The sequence below is a fragment of the Rana temporaria genome, chromosome 2 (genome assembly GCF_905171775.1).
Source record: "Rana temporaria chromosome 2, aRanTem1.1, whole genome shotgun sequence".
NCBI classification, from domain to species: Eukaryota; Metazoa; Chordata; class Amphibia; order Anura; family Ranidae; genus Rana; species Rana temporaria.
Genome location: NC_053490.1, coordinates 508332601 through 508345574, shown reverse-complemented (window position 1 = coordinate 508345574; position 12974 = coordinate 508332601). Strand labels below are relative to the sequence as shown.

At 43.9% G+C, this 12974-nt stretch overlaps 1 protein-coding gene across 2 annotated transcripts in view; it reads right to left on the bottom strand.

Annotated features, from left to right (window-relative positions):
• DOP1B (DOP1 leucine zipper like protein B) overlaps nucleotides 1–12974 on the bottom strand; it is a 208375-nt gene that overhangs the window by 65674 nt on the left and 129727 nt on the right. For both annotated transcript variants that reach the window (XR_005747151.1, XM_040338949.1), the window contains exons 20-21: nucleotides 8827–8938; nucleotides 2212–2397 (exon numbers count right to left, since the gene is read on the bottom strand). Coding sequence is in view for 1 of the 2 variants with exons in the window: in XM_040338949.1 (XP_040194883.1) it covers nucleotides 2212–2397; nucleotides 8827–8938 (298 nt within the window). In the remaining variant the exon portion in view is untranslated. The remainder of the gene's footprint in view (nucleotides 1–2211; nucleotides 2398–8826; nucleotides 8939–12974) is intronic.

The window sequence follows — 12974 nt, the reverse complement described above, 5'->3', positions numbered from 1 at the left end:
TATGAACTGGTAATTTATACCTAACCAGACTCTTTCCCGTGGGGGTGTCCGTGAACTCCGTGATCATGCCCGCGGGACCCGTGGACTCGATGTCCGCTGGTGTCCCGCGATCGTGTGCCACGGAGCTGCAGAATGGGGGATGCCTGTGTAAACAAGCCATCTCCCTGTTCTGAAAACAGAAAACAGTGCAGCGCAAACCAATAATGTAAATGTAAAGTGAACAAATAAATAAACAAGTCCACAGTAGTAAAAAAAGATCCAACGATCAGATCTTTTAAGAGTCTTCACCACGTGAGAAAAGAGACACCCAAACTGAAAACGTGTCCCTACACCAGTGCAGATGGGTACTCTCACCTTAGCACAAGACCACTGTATTACCAGATGGTCATAAAAGCATGAATGAAACAGGGAGCTGGTGATGAAATCGAATCCTCATGTAAACAGCCACAGCATATGGTCAGGAACATATAAGGAGAAAAATAACAATCTAAGAGCCTCCGCTGGATCAAATCTTTTTAATTCAATAAAAGTGTGCAGGCTACTCACATTTTAGCCGATTCAATCAAGCATGTAAACAATAATGGCCATAGAAGAGTTCTTGGGACACAGCGCCGAGCGACGTGTATTAAGCTCCTGTGTCCCAAGAACTCTTCTATGGCCATTATTGTTTACATGCTTGATTGAATCGGCTAAAATGTGAGTAGCCTGCACACTTTTATTGAATTAAAAAGATTTGATCCAGCGGAGGCTCTTAGATTGTTATTTTTCTCCTTATATGTTCCTGACCATATGCTGTGGCTGTTTACATGAGGATTCGATTTCATCACCAGCTCCCTGTTTCATTCATGCTTTTATGACCATCTGGTAATACAGTGGTCTTGTGCTAAGGTGAGAGTACCCATCTGCACTGGTGGAGGGACACGTTTTCAGTTTGGGTGTCTCTTTTCCTCTTTTCTCACGTGGTGAAGACTCTTAAAAGATCTGATCGTTGGATCTTTTTTTACTACTGTGGACTTGTTTATTTATTTGTTCACTTTACATTTACATTATTGGTTTGCGCTGCACTGTTTTCTGTTTTCTATACTATTTTGGATTTTGTGAATGTCCTTTTGGTATACAGCTAGCATCCCAGTGGAAGTTCAACTGTAAAGTTTTTTTCACTTTGTATCATTTGGAAATTGTTTGATATTTAGATATTTCTATTTATCTCTTATTACTTATTTTCCCTCAATTGGTTTTTTTTTTGCACTATATTTTTGATCACATTTACACATTTTTGCGCTGATTGCACTCTTTGTCTATTAATCTCCCTGTTCTGCCTAGTGAAAGAACACTGCTTGTCTGCTCCCAGTCATCGGGAGCAGCGATCAGTGTCATGTCACAGTAAGCCACGCCCCCTAACAGTTATAATCACTCCCTAAGACACACGTAACCTCTTGCTAGCCCCCTAGTGGTTAACCCCTTCCCTGCCAGTCACATTTACACAGTAATCAGTGTGCTGTATAAATGTGAATGATCCCAAAATAGCACCAAAAGTGTCCGATGTGTCCGCCATAATGTCGCAGTCACGATAAAAATTGCAGATCGCGCGCAAATTACTAGTAACATTTTTTTTTAATAAAAATGCCATAAAACTATCCCCTATTTTCTAGACGCTATAACTTTTGCGCAAACCAATCAATAAACACTTATTGCGATATTTTTTTACCAAAATTATGTAAATTAGGTATTGGCCTAAACTGAGGAAAAAAACAAAATGTATATATATTTTTTGGGGATATTTATTATAGCAAAAAATATAGTTTTTTTTTCAAAATTGTCGCTCTATTTTTGTTTATAGCGCAAAAAATAAAAACCGCAGAGGTGATCAAATACCACCAAAAGAAAGCTCTATTCGTGGGGAAAAAAGGACGTCAATTTTGTTTGGGAGTCATGTTGCACGACCGCGCAATTGTCCGTTAAAGCGACGCAGTGCCGAATCGCAATAAGTGTTCTAGTCTTTGGGCAGCCAAATGGTCCGGGGGTTAAAGTGGTTATGGTCAATTCAAAAACTGGACTACTAGAGAGATAAAGCAGAAGAAAGTTCTGTAGACCAAAGTAGGGAAAGGCTGCGTGGAATAGAATTCAGTATAGGTTCGGATACATACATATGGGGAGAAATAGCACAGGGTTCAGTTACAAATGATGTGTATTTGAGATATTTTTCCTTACTTTAGTGGTTTTGAAATAGACAGATGAAGAAGCTTTAATGGTCCCCAGAAGATCAGAGGGCCTCCTCTCCCGCTCCTGCTTGGTGATGACACTCCAAAGAAGGGAAAGACTATTAACAATCCGCGGAAGTTCTTCAAGTAGAGTGTTACGAGCGTTCTTCAGATTAGCGGGGTCAAATGCGGAGGACTAGGAAGACAATACAAGATAACATAAATACTTTTCATTGGCAGAGATCAGAGAGATACAACAAGGAGAAAAGAATATCAAAAAGCTATTATATTTCCTCATATTAAAGTGATTGTAAAGGGATTAAAAACAAATATGTTATACTTACCTACTCTGTGCAATGCCATCTCCTCTTCTTGGCGCTCCTCCTCCCTTCAGAGTGCCTTTATAGCAAGCCACTTGCTAAGAGGGCACTCATGTGCACTCGCTCCCGAGCTGCGCTGTGTGTGTCCATTGACACACACAAAGCAACTCAGCCCCACCCCCTGCTCTATTCATCACAGGATGCAAGTGACAGCAGTTTAAGCCAATTGGCTTCATTCTGCAGTCCTGTGACCCATTTTAATCCAACAGCGGGCTAAAGTCAGCTGTAGGCGGACGTCACTAAGCTGGTCCCGGCTTGGGAAAGATCCTGACTTTACAGTCAGGATCCACCCAGAGACCTGGACCAGTAGATGACAGCCTCTCAGCGAGCCGCTGGGAGACTGGATCAGCCAGTCCCACCTCCTGCACAGCCTGGTGTTCTATCGAGAAGTGCCCGCTACCGAAGAGTGCCCGGGACGAACTGCGCATAACAGCACAACGATTGCGGCTTCGTTTACTTCCGGGTACCCGTGCGTGCGCCCGGGCCTCCGACGGTCATAGAGATGACTGGTGACCATCTGGTCACCAGTCATCTCTATCGTCGCGAGCCAGCGCCGGCCGATTCGTTCTCCGGCCCCCGATGGCACGGGAGAGCCCGGAGAACCCCCGGATGGCAGTGGGAGGGACGTCCCCTCCCGCTGCCTATAAGAACGATCAAGCGGCGGAACTGCCGCTTTGATCGTTCTTATTGTGCAGAGAATTGCTGGCAGAAGACGATGATATCTGAATGATGCCTGTAGCTGCCCCCATCATTCAGATATCACCGCACAAAGCCCAGGACGTCATATGACTTCCTCGGTAGGCAAGTGGTTAAATAACCCCCTAATCCCCTTCTCCCTATTATTTGCCTGCTGATTTTTTTTTATTTCTATTTTTTTAACCTTTGATTTTTTATTTTTTATTTATTTTGTTTGTTTTTATTGTATTATTTTTTGTATTTATTTATTAATAAATGTATTATTTATGTTATTCATTTGTAAAGAACTTTGCAGTTCTTTGTACCAGAATAATAATTTTAGTGTTATTTTAGACAGGAAAAAATGCATAATAAAAGGCATACTTTTTATCTACAGGAACACCTGTAACATAGCTCAAAAAAGATTTTAACTTTTTTAACCAAAGATTGCATAAAAAAAAAAAAAATGTCACAAATAGAAAAAGCCTTGTTTGGCTTTCTACATGTAATACTTTGGAGTTGATTTACTAAAGGCAAACCCACTTAGCACTACAAGTGCACTTGGAAGTGCAGTCGCTTTAGATCTGAGGGGAAGATCTAAAATGAGAGGAAGCTCTGCTGATTTTATCATCCAATTATGTACAAGCAAAAATGCTGTTTATTTTCCTTGCAATTCCCCCTCAGATCTACAGTGACTGCACTTCCAAGTGCACTTGCAGTGCAAAGTGGATTTGCCTTTAGTAAATAAACCCCTTTGTACTTTGTCTTCTCATGTGGGAGTGCACTTAGTTCTGCTCTCCCATGACCCAGAATTAGCAGACAGCAGGCTAAAGCTCGCTGTTGGCCGACATGACAGAGCTGCTTCACACTCTGAGATATCCTGACAATAATGTCGGGGTCCACCCAGACATGTAGCTAAGCCTCTCAGCATGCTGCGGAGGGCCTGAGCCAGCTGCCCTCTCTCCTGCCTGGCGCTCCAGTTATAGCTGGAGGGGCAGGGCAGAGAGCGGTGACTGACAGTTACCACTCTGTGCTCAGAGCAGACCCGAGAACTAAGTGATCAGTGGTCATGAGATCGCTCAGTTCTCAGGCTTAGAGCTGACAGGAGACAGCTGCAGCATCAGATCAATGCTGCAGCAGGTAGGTAAGTATGTCTGCTTATTTTTATTTTTTATATTCCATCACTTCTTCTTTAAGTAACTCCAAAGTTATTTCTGATGTAACAGGTCCATTGTGGGAACATAAAAATTGATGTGGTCCATACAGGACTTACAGGTGTGAGAGCTGAAATAGTTAATGACGTTATGTGTTAATTAAAAAAAAAAAAACATTAAATGCATTAATAAATACAACTAGTGTATCTGGCTCTTACAATCCCCTGTATAAAAGCATCCAAACTGGAAGAGAAAGGAGCAGTACTTTAAACCAATCATGCTCTGCTCCCCTGCACATGTGCTCACAGGGAACAAGCTGACAGAAGGAGGGAGGTAAGAGAGGTGACCTCATCAGTCTGTTTACTGTCCAATCACAGGCTAGGAGCACAGAGATGACCAGGCTGTGTTGCTTAAAGCGGGGGTTCACCCTTAGAGGGCACTTTTTCCCCTTAGATTCCTGCTCGTTTTGTCTAGGGGAATCGGCTGTTTATTTTAAAATATGTGCAGTACTTACCCGTTTACGAGATGCATCCTCTCCGTCGCTTCCGGGTATGGGCTTCGGGAATGGGCGTTCCTTCTTGATTGACAGGCTTCCGAGAGGCTTCCGACGGTCGCATCCATCGCGTCACGATTTTCCGAAAGAAGCCGAACGTCGGTGCGCAGGCGCAGTATAGAGCCGCACCGACGTTCGGCTTCATTCGGCTACGAGTGACGCGATGGATGCGACCGTCGGAAGCCTCTCGGAAGGCTGTCACTCAAGAAGGAACGCCCGCTCCCGAAGACCCATACCCGGAAGCGACGGAAGAAGATGCAGCTCGAAAACGGGTAAGTACGGATCATATTTTAATACAAATAGCCGATTCCCCTAGACCAAACGAGCAGGAAGCTAAGGGGATAAAAAATTTTTTTTTAAAAATGGGTGAACTCCCGCTTTAACCATTTACGGATATACGTCGGCTGTTTGAGGAGGAATATCGTTGTTATGGTAGCAGATAGCTACCATAACCCCGATATTCTCTTCTTCAGTGAGCGGTCCGGTTTCAGATAAAAGTGGTCTCTGTGGCGGATTCGCCACAAGATCACTTTTATCGGCAGCGGGAGAGGGCCCCTCCCCCCGCCGCTGTCCGGTGCCCTTCGCCGCTTACCGAAGGCGATCAGGTCCTTTTCCGTGTGTGGTATGGAGCTGAGTGAGGGGAAGATGGCCTCTACCCAGCTCCATACCATTGCAGGACGGAAGCAACGTTATGTATTTTTTTCATAGCTCTTAAAGGAACATTAAAAAAAAGCTACACATTTTAAACGACATTTTATCATTTCTTTTTTTTAAATAGTGTAACTATGATATGTCTTTTTGACCCCAGAACTCATATTTAAGAGGTCCTGTCATGTTTTTTTAAAGCTTACGTAGAAAAGCAAATGCATATGTGAGTAGCGCCCACATATGAAAAGTGCGCAAACCACGATCATTAGAGCGAGAGCAATAATTCTAGCCCTAGACCTCCTCTGTAACTCAAAACATGTAACCTGTAGAATTTTTTAAACATCACCTATGGAGATTTTTAAGGGTAAAATTTTTTTGCCATTTCACGAGTGGGTGCAAATTCGAAGCGTGACATGTTGGGTATCAATAAAAACAAATTGGGCTAACTTTACCGGTGTCTTATTTTTTAATGCAAAAATATGTATTTTTTTCCAAAAAAAGTGCACTTGTAAGACCGCTGTGACACGATGTGACAGAAAGTATTGCAACCGCCGGCATTTTATTCTCTAGGGTGTTACAGAAAAATATCAGTAGATACGTCGTCGTAAGTCCGAATGCGCGCCGTCGTATATTTTAGCGTATTCTGGAAACCAGATACGCTTAAATTTGGCTAAGATACGACCGGCGTAAGTCTCCTACGCCGTCGTATCTTATGTGCATATTTACGCTGGCCGCTAGGGGCGTGTACGTGGATTTACCAGGGCTGTGGAGTCGGTAGATAAATGTTCCGACTCCTCAGTTTTATGTACTTCCGACTCCCCGACTCCGACTCCTCTGTATTAATATGCGAATGTATTTTATACATTCCTTGAGGGAAAGAAACGCAACCTACCACAGGACTACTGGCTGAGAAGCCAACAGTCTACTGTATTGCACAGTTTAAGCAAAAGACAAACACAATGAAAACAAAGTTTTATAAAAAAAAAATGTATTAATCAATCAAGTGGCTGGATAGTAGCAGCAGGCATAAACATCAGGAACAGGATTTTTACCAGTTCAAAAATACAAACCACATTATTTGGTTGTTTTAGAACAAAAACAAAGCTTATCTATAATGAACCAAAAACAAAATCTGTAAAACCTAGAAATGGTTTATATTACCGTATTTATCGGCGTATATCGTGCACTTTTTTGCCCTGAAAATCAGGGCAAAATCGTGGGTGCGCGATATACGCCGATACCCGCGCCGAGTTTTGAATACTGCGCCGGCATATACCGAGCGCAGTACACTCGGGCAGGCTCGGCCAGTCTCGGCTTCTTCCGCGGTCACGTCCTGGACGTACAGGACGTGAGCGCGACAGTTGCCGAGCCTGCCCGAGTGTACTGCGCTCGGCATATGCTGGCGCAGTATTCAAAACTTGGCGCGGGAAACGAGCGGGGAGGACGCGAGGACACCCGGACCCGCCGAAGAGGACACCCGGACCCGCCGAAGAGGACACCGGACCCGCCACAGAAGGACACCCGACGCCGCAGAAGGACACCCGACGCCGCAGAAGGACGCCGGACCCGCCGAAGAGGACACCCGAAGCCGCAGAAGGACGCCGGACCCGACGAGGCCGCCGATGGACGCCGCGCAAGACACCAAAACTGTAAGTACAAAAATAACTTTTTTTCCACAGGTTTGGGGGTCACTTTGGGGGTGCGCGGTATACACGGGAGCGCGTTATACCGCGATAAATACGGTAATCTTGAAATGTAGTTATAGGCTTAGCAAATGCAAATCAATTCAATGTAGAGTTCTAAGGAAGAGAATTGCCTCTGCCAGATCCTCTTTCATAGAGGCTCTTAAGTCAGACTTTATTTTTTTTAGGGCTGAAAATAATCTTTCGACACTGACTTGGGTGGGTGGCATTGCAGTAACTATTCTGGCCACATCACTAACGATCTCTGGATAAACAAGGATGGCTTCTTCAACAGTAAGTTTTGATGAGCGATCATACTTTTCAACTTCTTTTAGTGCTTTATAAAACTCCTGTTGGAATTTTTTTATTTGGACACTTACTGGTTCTCTAACATGCGTTCCCTGTAAAAGCAGAACACAACACTATGGAAAGTATAAGTATTGCAGCTCCTAATTGTGCGTTGCGTGCCATATAGTGAAGCACATGACAAGCATGCTTCTTCACGGTCACTTAATGTGTTCGTTTTGCGGTTACGTGAGGCACTGCATGCATTGGTCTTTATTCTTACAGTAGAGAAGTCATTAATTATAACTTTTTGTGAATTGGGACATTTAAACTTGCTTTTTTTTTTTTATTCCAATCTAAATTTAGTAGGAGTCGGTGCATTGTTTGCCGACTCCGACTCCAGGTACCCAAAATTTCCCCCGACTCCGACTCCACAGCCCTGGGATTTACGCCTAGAAATATGTAAATCAGCTAGATACGCCTATTCACGAACGTACGCCCGGCTGACGCAGTACAGATACGCCGTTTACGTTGGGCTTTTTCCGGCATAAAGTTACCCCTGCTCTATGAGGCGTATATGAGGCATACCAATGTTAGGTATGGACGTCGGAACAGCGTCGAATTTTTCACGTTTTACGTCGTTTGCGTAAGTCGTTCGCGAATAGGGCTGGGCGTCATTTACGTTCACGTCGAAAGCATTGGCTTTTTGCGGGTTAATTTGGATCATGCACACTTTCACGGACGACGCATGCGACGTTCGGAAAAAGCGTCATTTACGTGGGGTCACAATAAATTAACATAACACACGCCCACATCTTCCACATTTGAATTAGGCGGGATTACGCCGGCCTGTTTACGCTACGCCGCCGCAACTTTGCTTTGAGAATACAGCACTTGCCTGTCTGCCTGTCTTTGAATCAGGCGCCAAGATACGACGGCTCAGACTCAGAGATACGACGGTGTATCTGGAGATACGCCGTCGTATCTCCTACGAGAATCTGGCCCTGTACCTTTGTTTTTGTGTTAATTGCAGTAGAGAGACGCGAGTTCATCCTCAATATGGCTATGCTGCTGGGCAGGACTGTCTGAATCTCAGGACCAGCTACACACAATGACAAATCCTTTGGAAGGTATAAATATTACTGGCTGTGATAGATGTGTATAGATGGTATGAAACAGAAATTATATTACCTACAAATGTTGGTTACTGCTATTACTTGCAGACAAAAAGATGAATAAAAAGGCTACCTTCTTTGTTTGCGTGGGATGATCCAGAAGGCAGAAATGACCGATGTTGGTAAGTCCCTCCAGTAGTGTGAGTGGGTAATCGGGGGAAATGTTCTCTCGCTTGCATGACGTGCTGTTAAAGGGAAAATAAGAAAAACCTGATAAAAATCCTGAGAAATGTTAAAGCCTAATTTTTTTTTTTTTTTAATCAGCACAAGGGATGGGTGTACCAAGATGGCTGCGACGCAACGTCACTTTAGCTGCATATTCAGATGGGGAGCGGCTTCCTGACTCAGAACACCTGCTCGCTTAGTCACACACTAGCCGCCGGCATGATTGCTCACTGCTCCCCAGCCTGCCTGTCCACTCAGTCACCCGCCAGCTCACCCACTCGCTATTTTCTCGGGGGGAGCAATTGCCCTGTTGCACACCCCCCCCACCCTGGATCCGCCCCTGTCTTAACACCAGTCAAAGCTCTTGTCACTAAATAAAATGGTTAGCTTACAGTCCTGTTTACACCTTGCTTTGCTTCGGCTACGCTTCAAACATTATACCCCATGTAGCTTCAGTGGTGCTTCTAAGCGTCTTCAAAGCCTTCATGGAAGTCTATGGCAAAGCTCGCTTGAAACCCCATTGAAGCTCCACCAAAGCCTCATCGAAGCACCAAGCAAAAACAAGGTGTAAGTAGGACTGTAAGCTTACCATTTTATTTAGTGACTGGAGCTTTGACTTGCGTTCAGAGAGTTTTAAAGAGGAAGTAAACCCTCACCAATTCTTAAAAAAAAAAACACCTGCAAGAGAAAGGCATAACGAGCTAGTATGCACAGCATACTAGCTCATTATGTGGCACTTACCTGAGGATCAAAGTCCCCAAAGTCCTTCTCTGTCCCATCCACCGACATGTCCCCTTGTAGCTACTTCCTGTTATCGCCGCTCCGGCGCTGTGATTGGCCCACGTGGCAATGACGTCACTCCCGCGCGGGACCGTCAGATCCCTGCACACGCGCGAAAACGCAGCATTAACCCCAATAATGGCATTCACAAAAACGGCACACTCAGTGCGCCGTTATCTATGGTGCGCATGACCTGTAGACATCGGTGCCCGTTTTTGTAAAAATATCTCCCCAACCGTGTAGGTTTAGGAGATATTTCGTGCACCTACAGGTAAGCCTTAATCTAGCTTGTTCAAAGCCTTGTTTTGTAGCAAGTGTATACTAGCCCTTAGTGGTGCTTCAAAGCATCTTCAAAGCCTCCATAGAAGTCTATGATAAAGGTTGTTTAAAGCTCGCTCTGCGGCTTTTGAGAGGCTTTAAAAAGGGGTTGTAAACCTTTGTGTTTTTTCACCTTAATGCATCCTATGCATTAAGGTGAAAAAACACCTTGCAGTCACCCCCGAGCCCCCCTTTTACTTACCTGAGCCCTGAATTTCCGAGTCATGAAAAGGCTTGTAAAATTGCTGCTGCTAGTAACTCATAGCTACATTTCCCCAACACACAGTGGGGGAGATTTAGTAAAATTGGAGCACTCAGAATCTGGTGCAGCTGTACATGGTAGCCAATCAGCTTCTAACTTTAGCTTGTTGAAATAAGCTTGGACAATGAAATCTGGAATCTGAATGGTTTCTATGAAGAGCTTCACCAGATTTTGCAAGCTCCAGTTTTAGTTAGGCTCCGTTCACACTTGTACGACTCCAAAGTCAGAGCGACTTTGGCGAAACTTTGGATGGGTGCGGCGTGAATGTCACTTGCTGCCCCTCTGCAAAGTCAGACCTATTGTTGCATGTAAAACTTTCAGGTACGAATCCTTAATCCAGCACATTTTTTATTGCCTCTGTATATACAGTATCTCACAAAAGTGAGTACACCCCTCACATTTTTGTAAATATTTTATTATATCTTTTCATGTGACAACACTGAAGAAATGACACTTTGCTACCATGTAATGTAGTGAGTGTACATCTTGTATAACAGTGTCAATTTGCTGTCCCCTCAAAATAACTCAACACACAGCCAACAATGTCTAAATTGCTGGCAACAAAAGTGAGTACACCCCTAAGTGAAAATGTCCAAATTGGGCCTAAAGTGTCAATATTTTCTGTGGCCACCATCACTTTCCAGCACTGCCTTAACCTTCTTGGGCATGAAGTTCACCAGAGCTTCACAGGTTGCCACTGGAGTCCTCTTCCCCTCCTCCATGACGACATCACAGAGCTGGTGGATGTTAGAGACCTTGCGCTCCTCCACCTTCCATTTGAGGATGTCCCACAGATGCTCAATAGGGTTTAGGTCTGGAGACATGCTTGGCCAGTCCATCACCTTTACCATCAGCTTCTTTAGCAAGGCAGTGGTCATCTTGGAGGTGTTCGGGGTCGTTATCATGTTGGAATACTGCCCTGCGGTCCAGTCTCCGGATGGAGGGGATCATGCTCTGCTTCAGTATGTCACAGTACATAAAAATATAAAGGTGCAGCGCAGTAAAATATACATGATAAAGTCCGTAAGATGAATAATCACAATGGTATACACCTCGTGATACAGGAAATCTTCAGACGATACTCTCAAAGTGACAGATCCTCCACCAGTAGAAATGAACACTCTTACCAAATAAGGTGGACCATTGAATAAACAATAGGTCAGACATGCTAGTTCCCACTCTCAGGGGGGTAATGGTGATGATGATGCAGTCCACAGGGTGGCAGTCAAGAGTCAGTTAATTAAGGAGTCCATATGGAGGAAAAAACATGAAGACACTAAGTGTAGACTGATATTTATTCCAAAAAAGGATACAAAACGATTTAAGCCAAAAACATTACAGGCTCAATCGCCAGATAAAAGCAGCATAGGACGGCAGCACAATAGGAGCGCTGGTGCAGCGGTGAATGGACCGCAAATGGAGACAGAAGGGCGCGGGTGATGTCACGAACGATAGTTCCTCCCCCGTACGTACGTACGTTACGTCCAGAACGGACTTTGTCCAATATTGGCTGTGTGTTGAGTTATTTTGATGGGAAAGAAAATGTACACTATACACTCACTACTTTACATTGTAGCAAAGTGTAATTTCTTCAGTGTTGTCACATGAAAAGATATAATAAAATATTTACAAAAATGTGAGGGGTGTACTTACTTTTGTGAGATACTGTACATACACTAAATACACTGAAGAGAAGAAAAGGAAAACAGGAGGGCTTAAACAAGGGAGAGAGGACTCATTGTGGATATCATCAGTTTGCAATTGTTCACTACTAAGCAGTCCTCTGCTCAATAAGCACACAGAAGGAAGGGAAATCCAAGGTTCTGAAAAGTGGTTGCGTCGCCCACTATGCACCCGTTTAGATACCCGGACAAAGTGGATCACAAATTAATGCTCGTTACAAATCTTTTGGCATGTATAATAATAGGGTTGTCCCGATACCACTTTTTTAGGACCGAGTACAAGTACCGATACTTTTTTTCAAGTACTCGCCGATACCGAATACCAGGGCTGTGGAGTCGGAGTCGAGGAGTCGGGGGAAATTTTGGGTACCTGGAGTTGGCAAACAATGCACCGACTCCTACTAAATTTAGATTGGAATAAAAAAAAAAAAAGCAAGTTTAAATGTCCCAATTCACAAAAAGTTATAATTAATGACTTCTCTACTGTAAGAATAAAGACAAATGCATGCAGTGCCTCACGTAACTGCAAAACGAACACGTTAAGTGACCGTGAAGAAGCATGCTTTTCATGTGCTTCACTATATGGCACGCAACGCAAAATTAGGAGCTGCAATACTTATACTTTCCATAGTGTTGTGTTCTGCTTTTACAGGGAACGCAGCGTCCATGTGTAACCTAGCCTCTCACTGATAAGGGATTAAATAAATATGTTTTTTGCAGGACTAGAGAGTGAGACACTTGTATAAGTGAAGGGAATGGAGGGCCAATAGTTCAAGACTGAAGCTGTAAACCATTGGAAAAACTGCTGTCATTTAGCTAAGGCTATAAAAACTTGTAAACTCCGACCGATTGTTAGCTTAAACTTTAAACATGACTATGGGATTCTCCTAGGTAAATCATGTTTTAGAATAAATGCCCCTTCCTGGATCCTCCCACTGCCCTATCTTCAGCAGCAGATTTGTTTTCATTGTGTTTGTCTTTTGCTTAAACTGTGCAATACAGTAGACTGTTGGC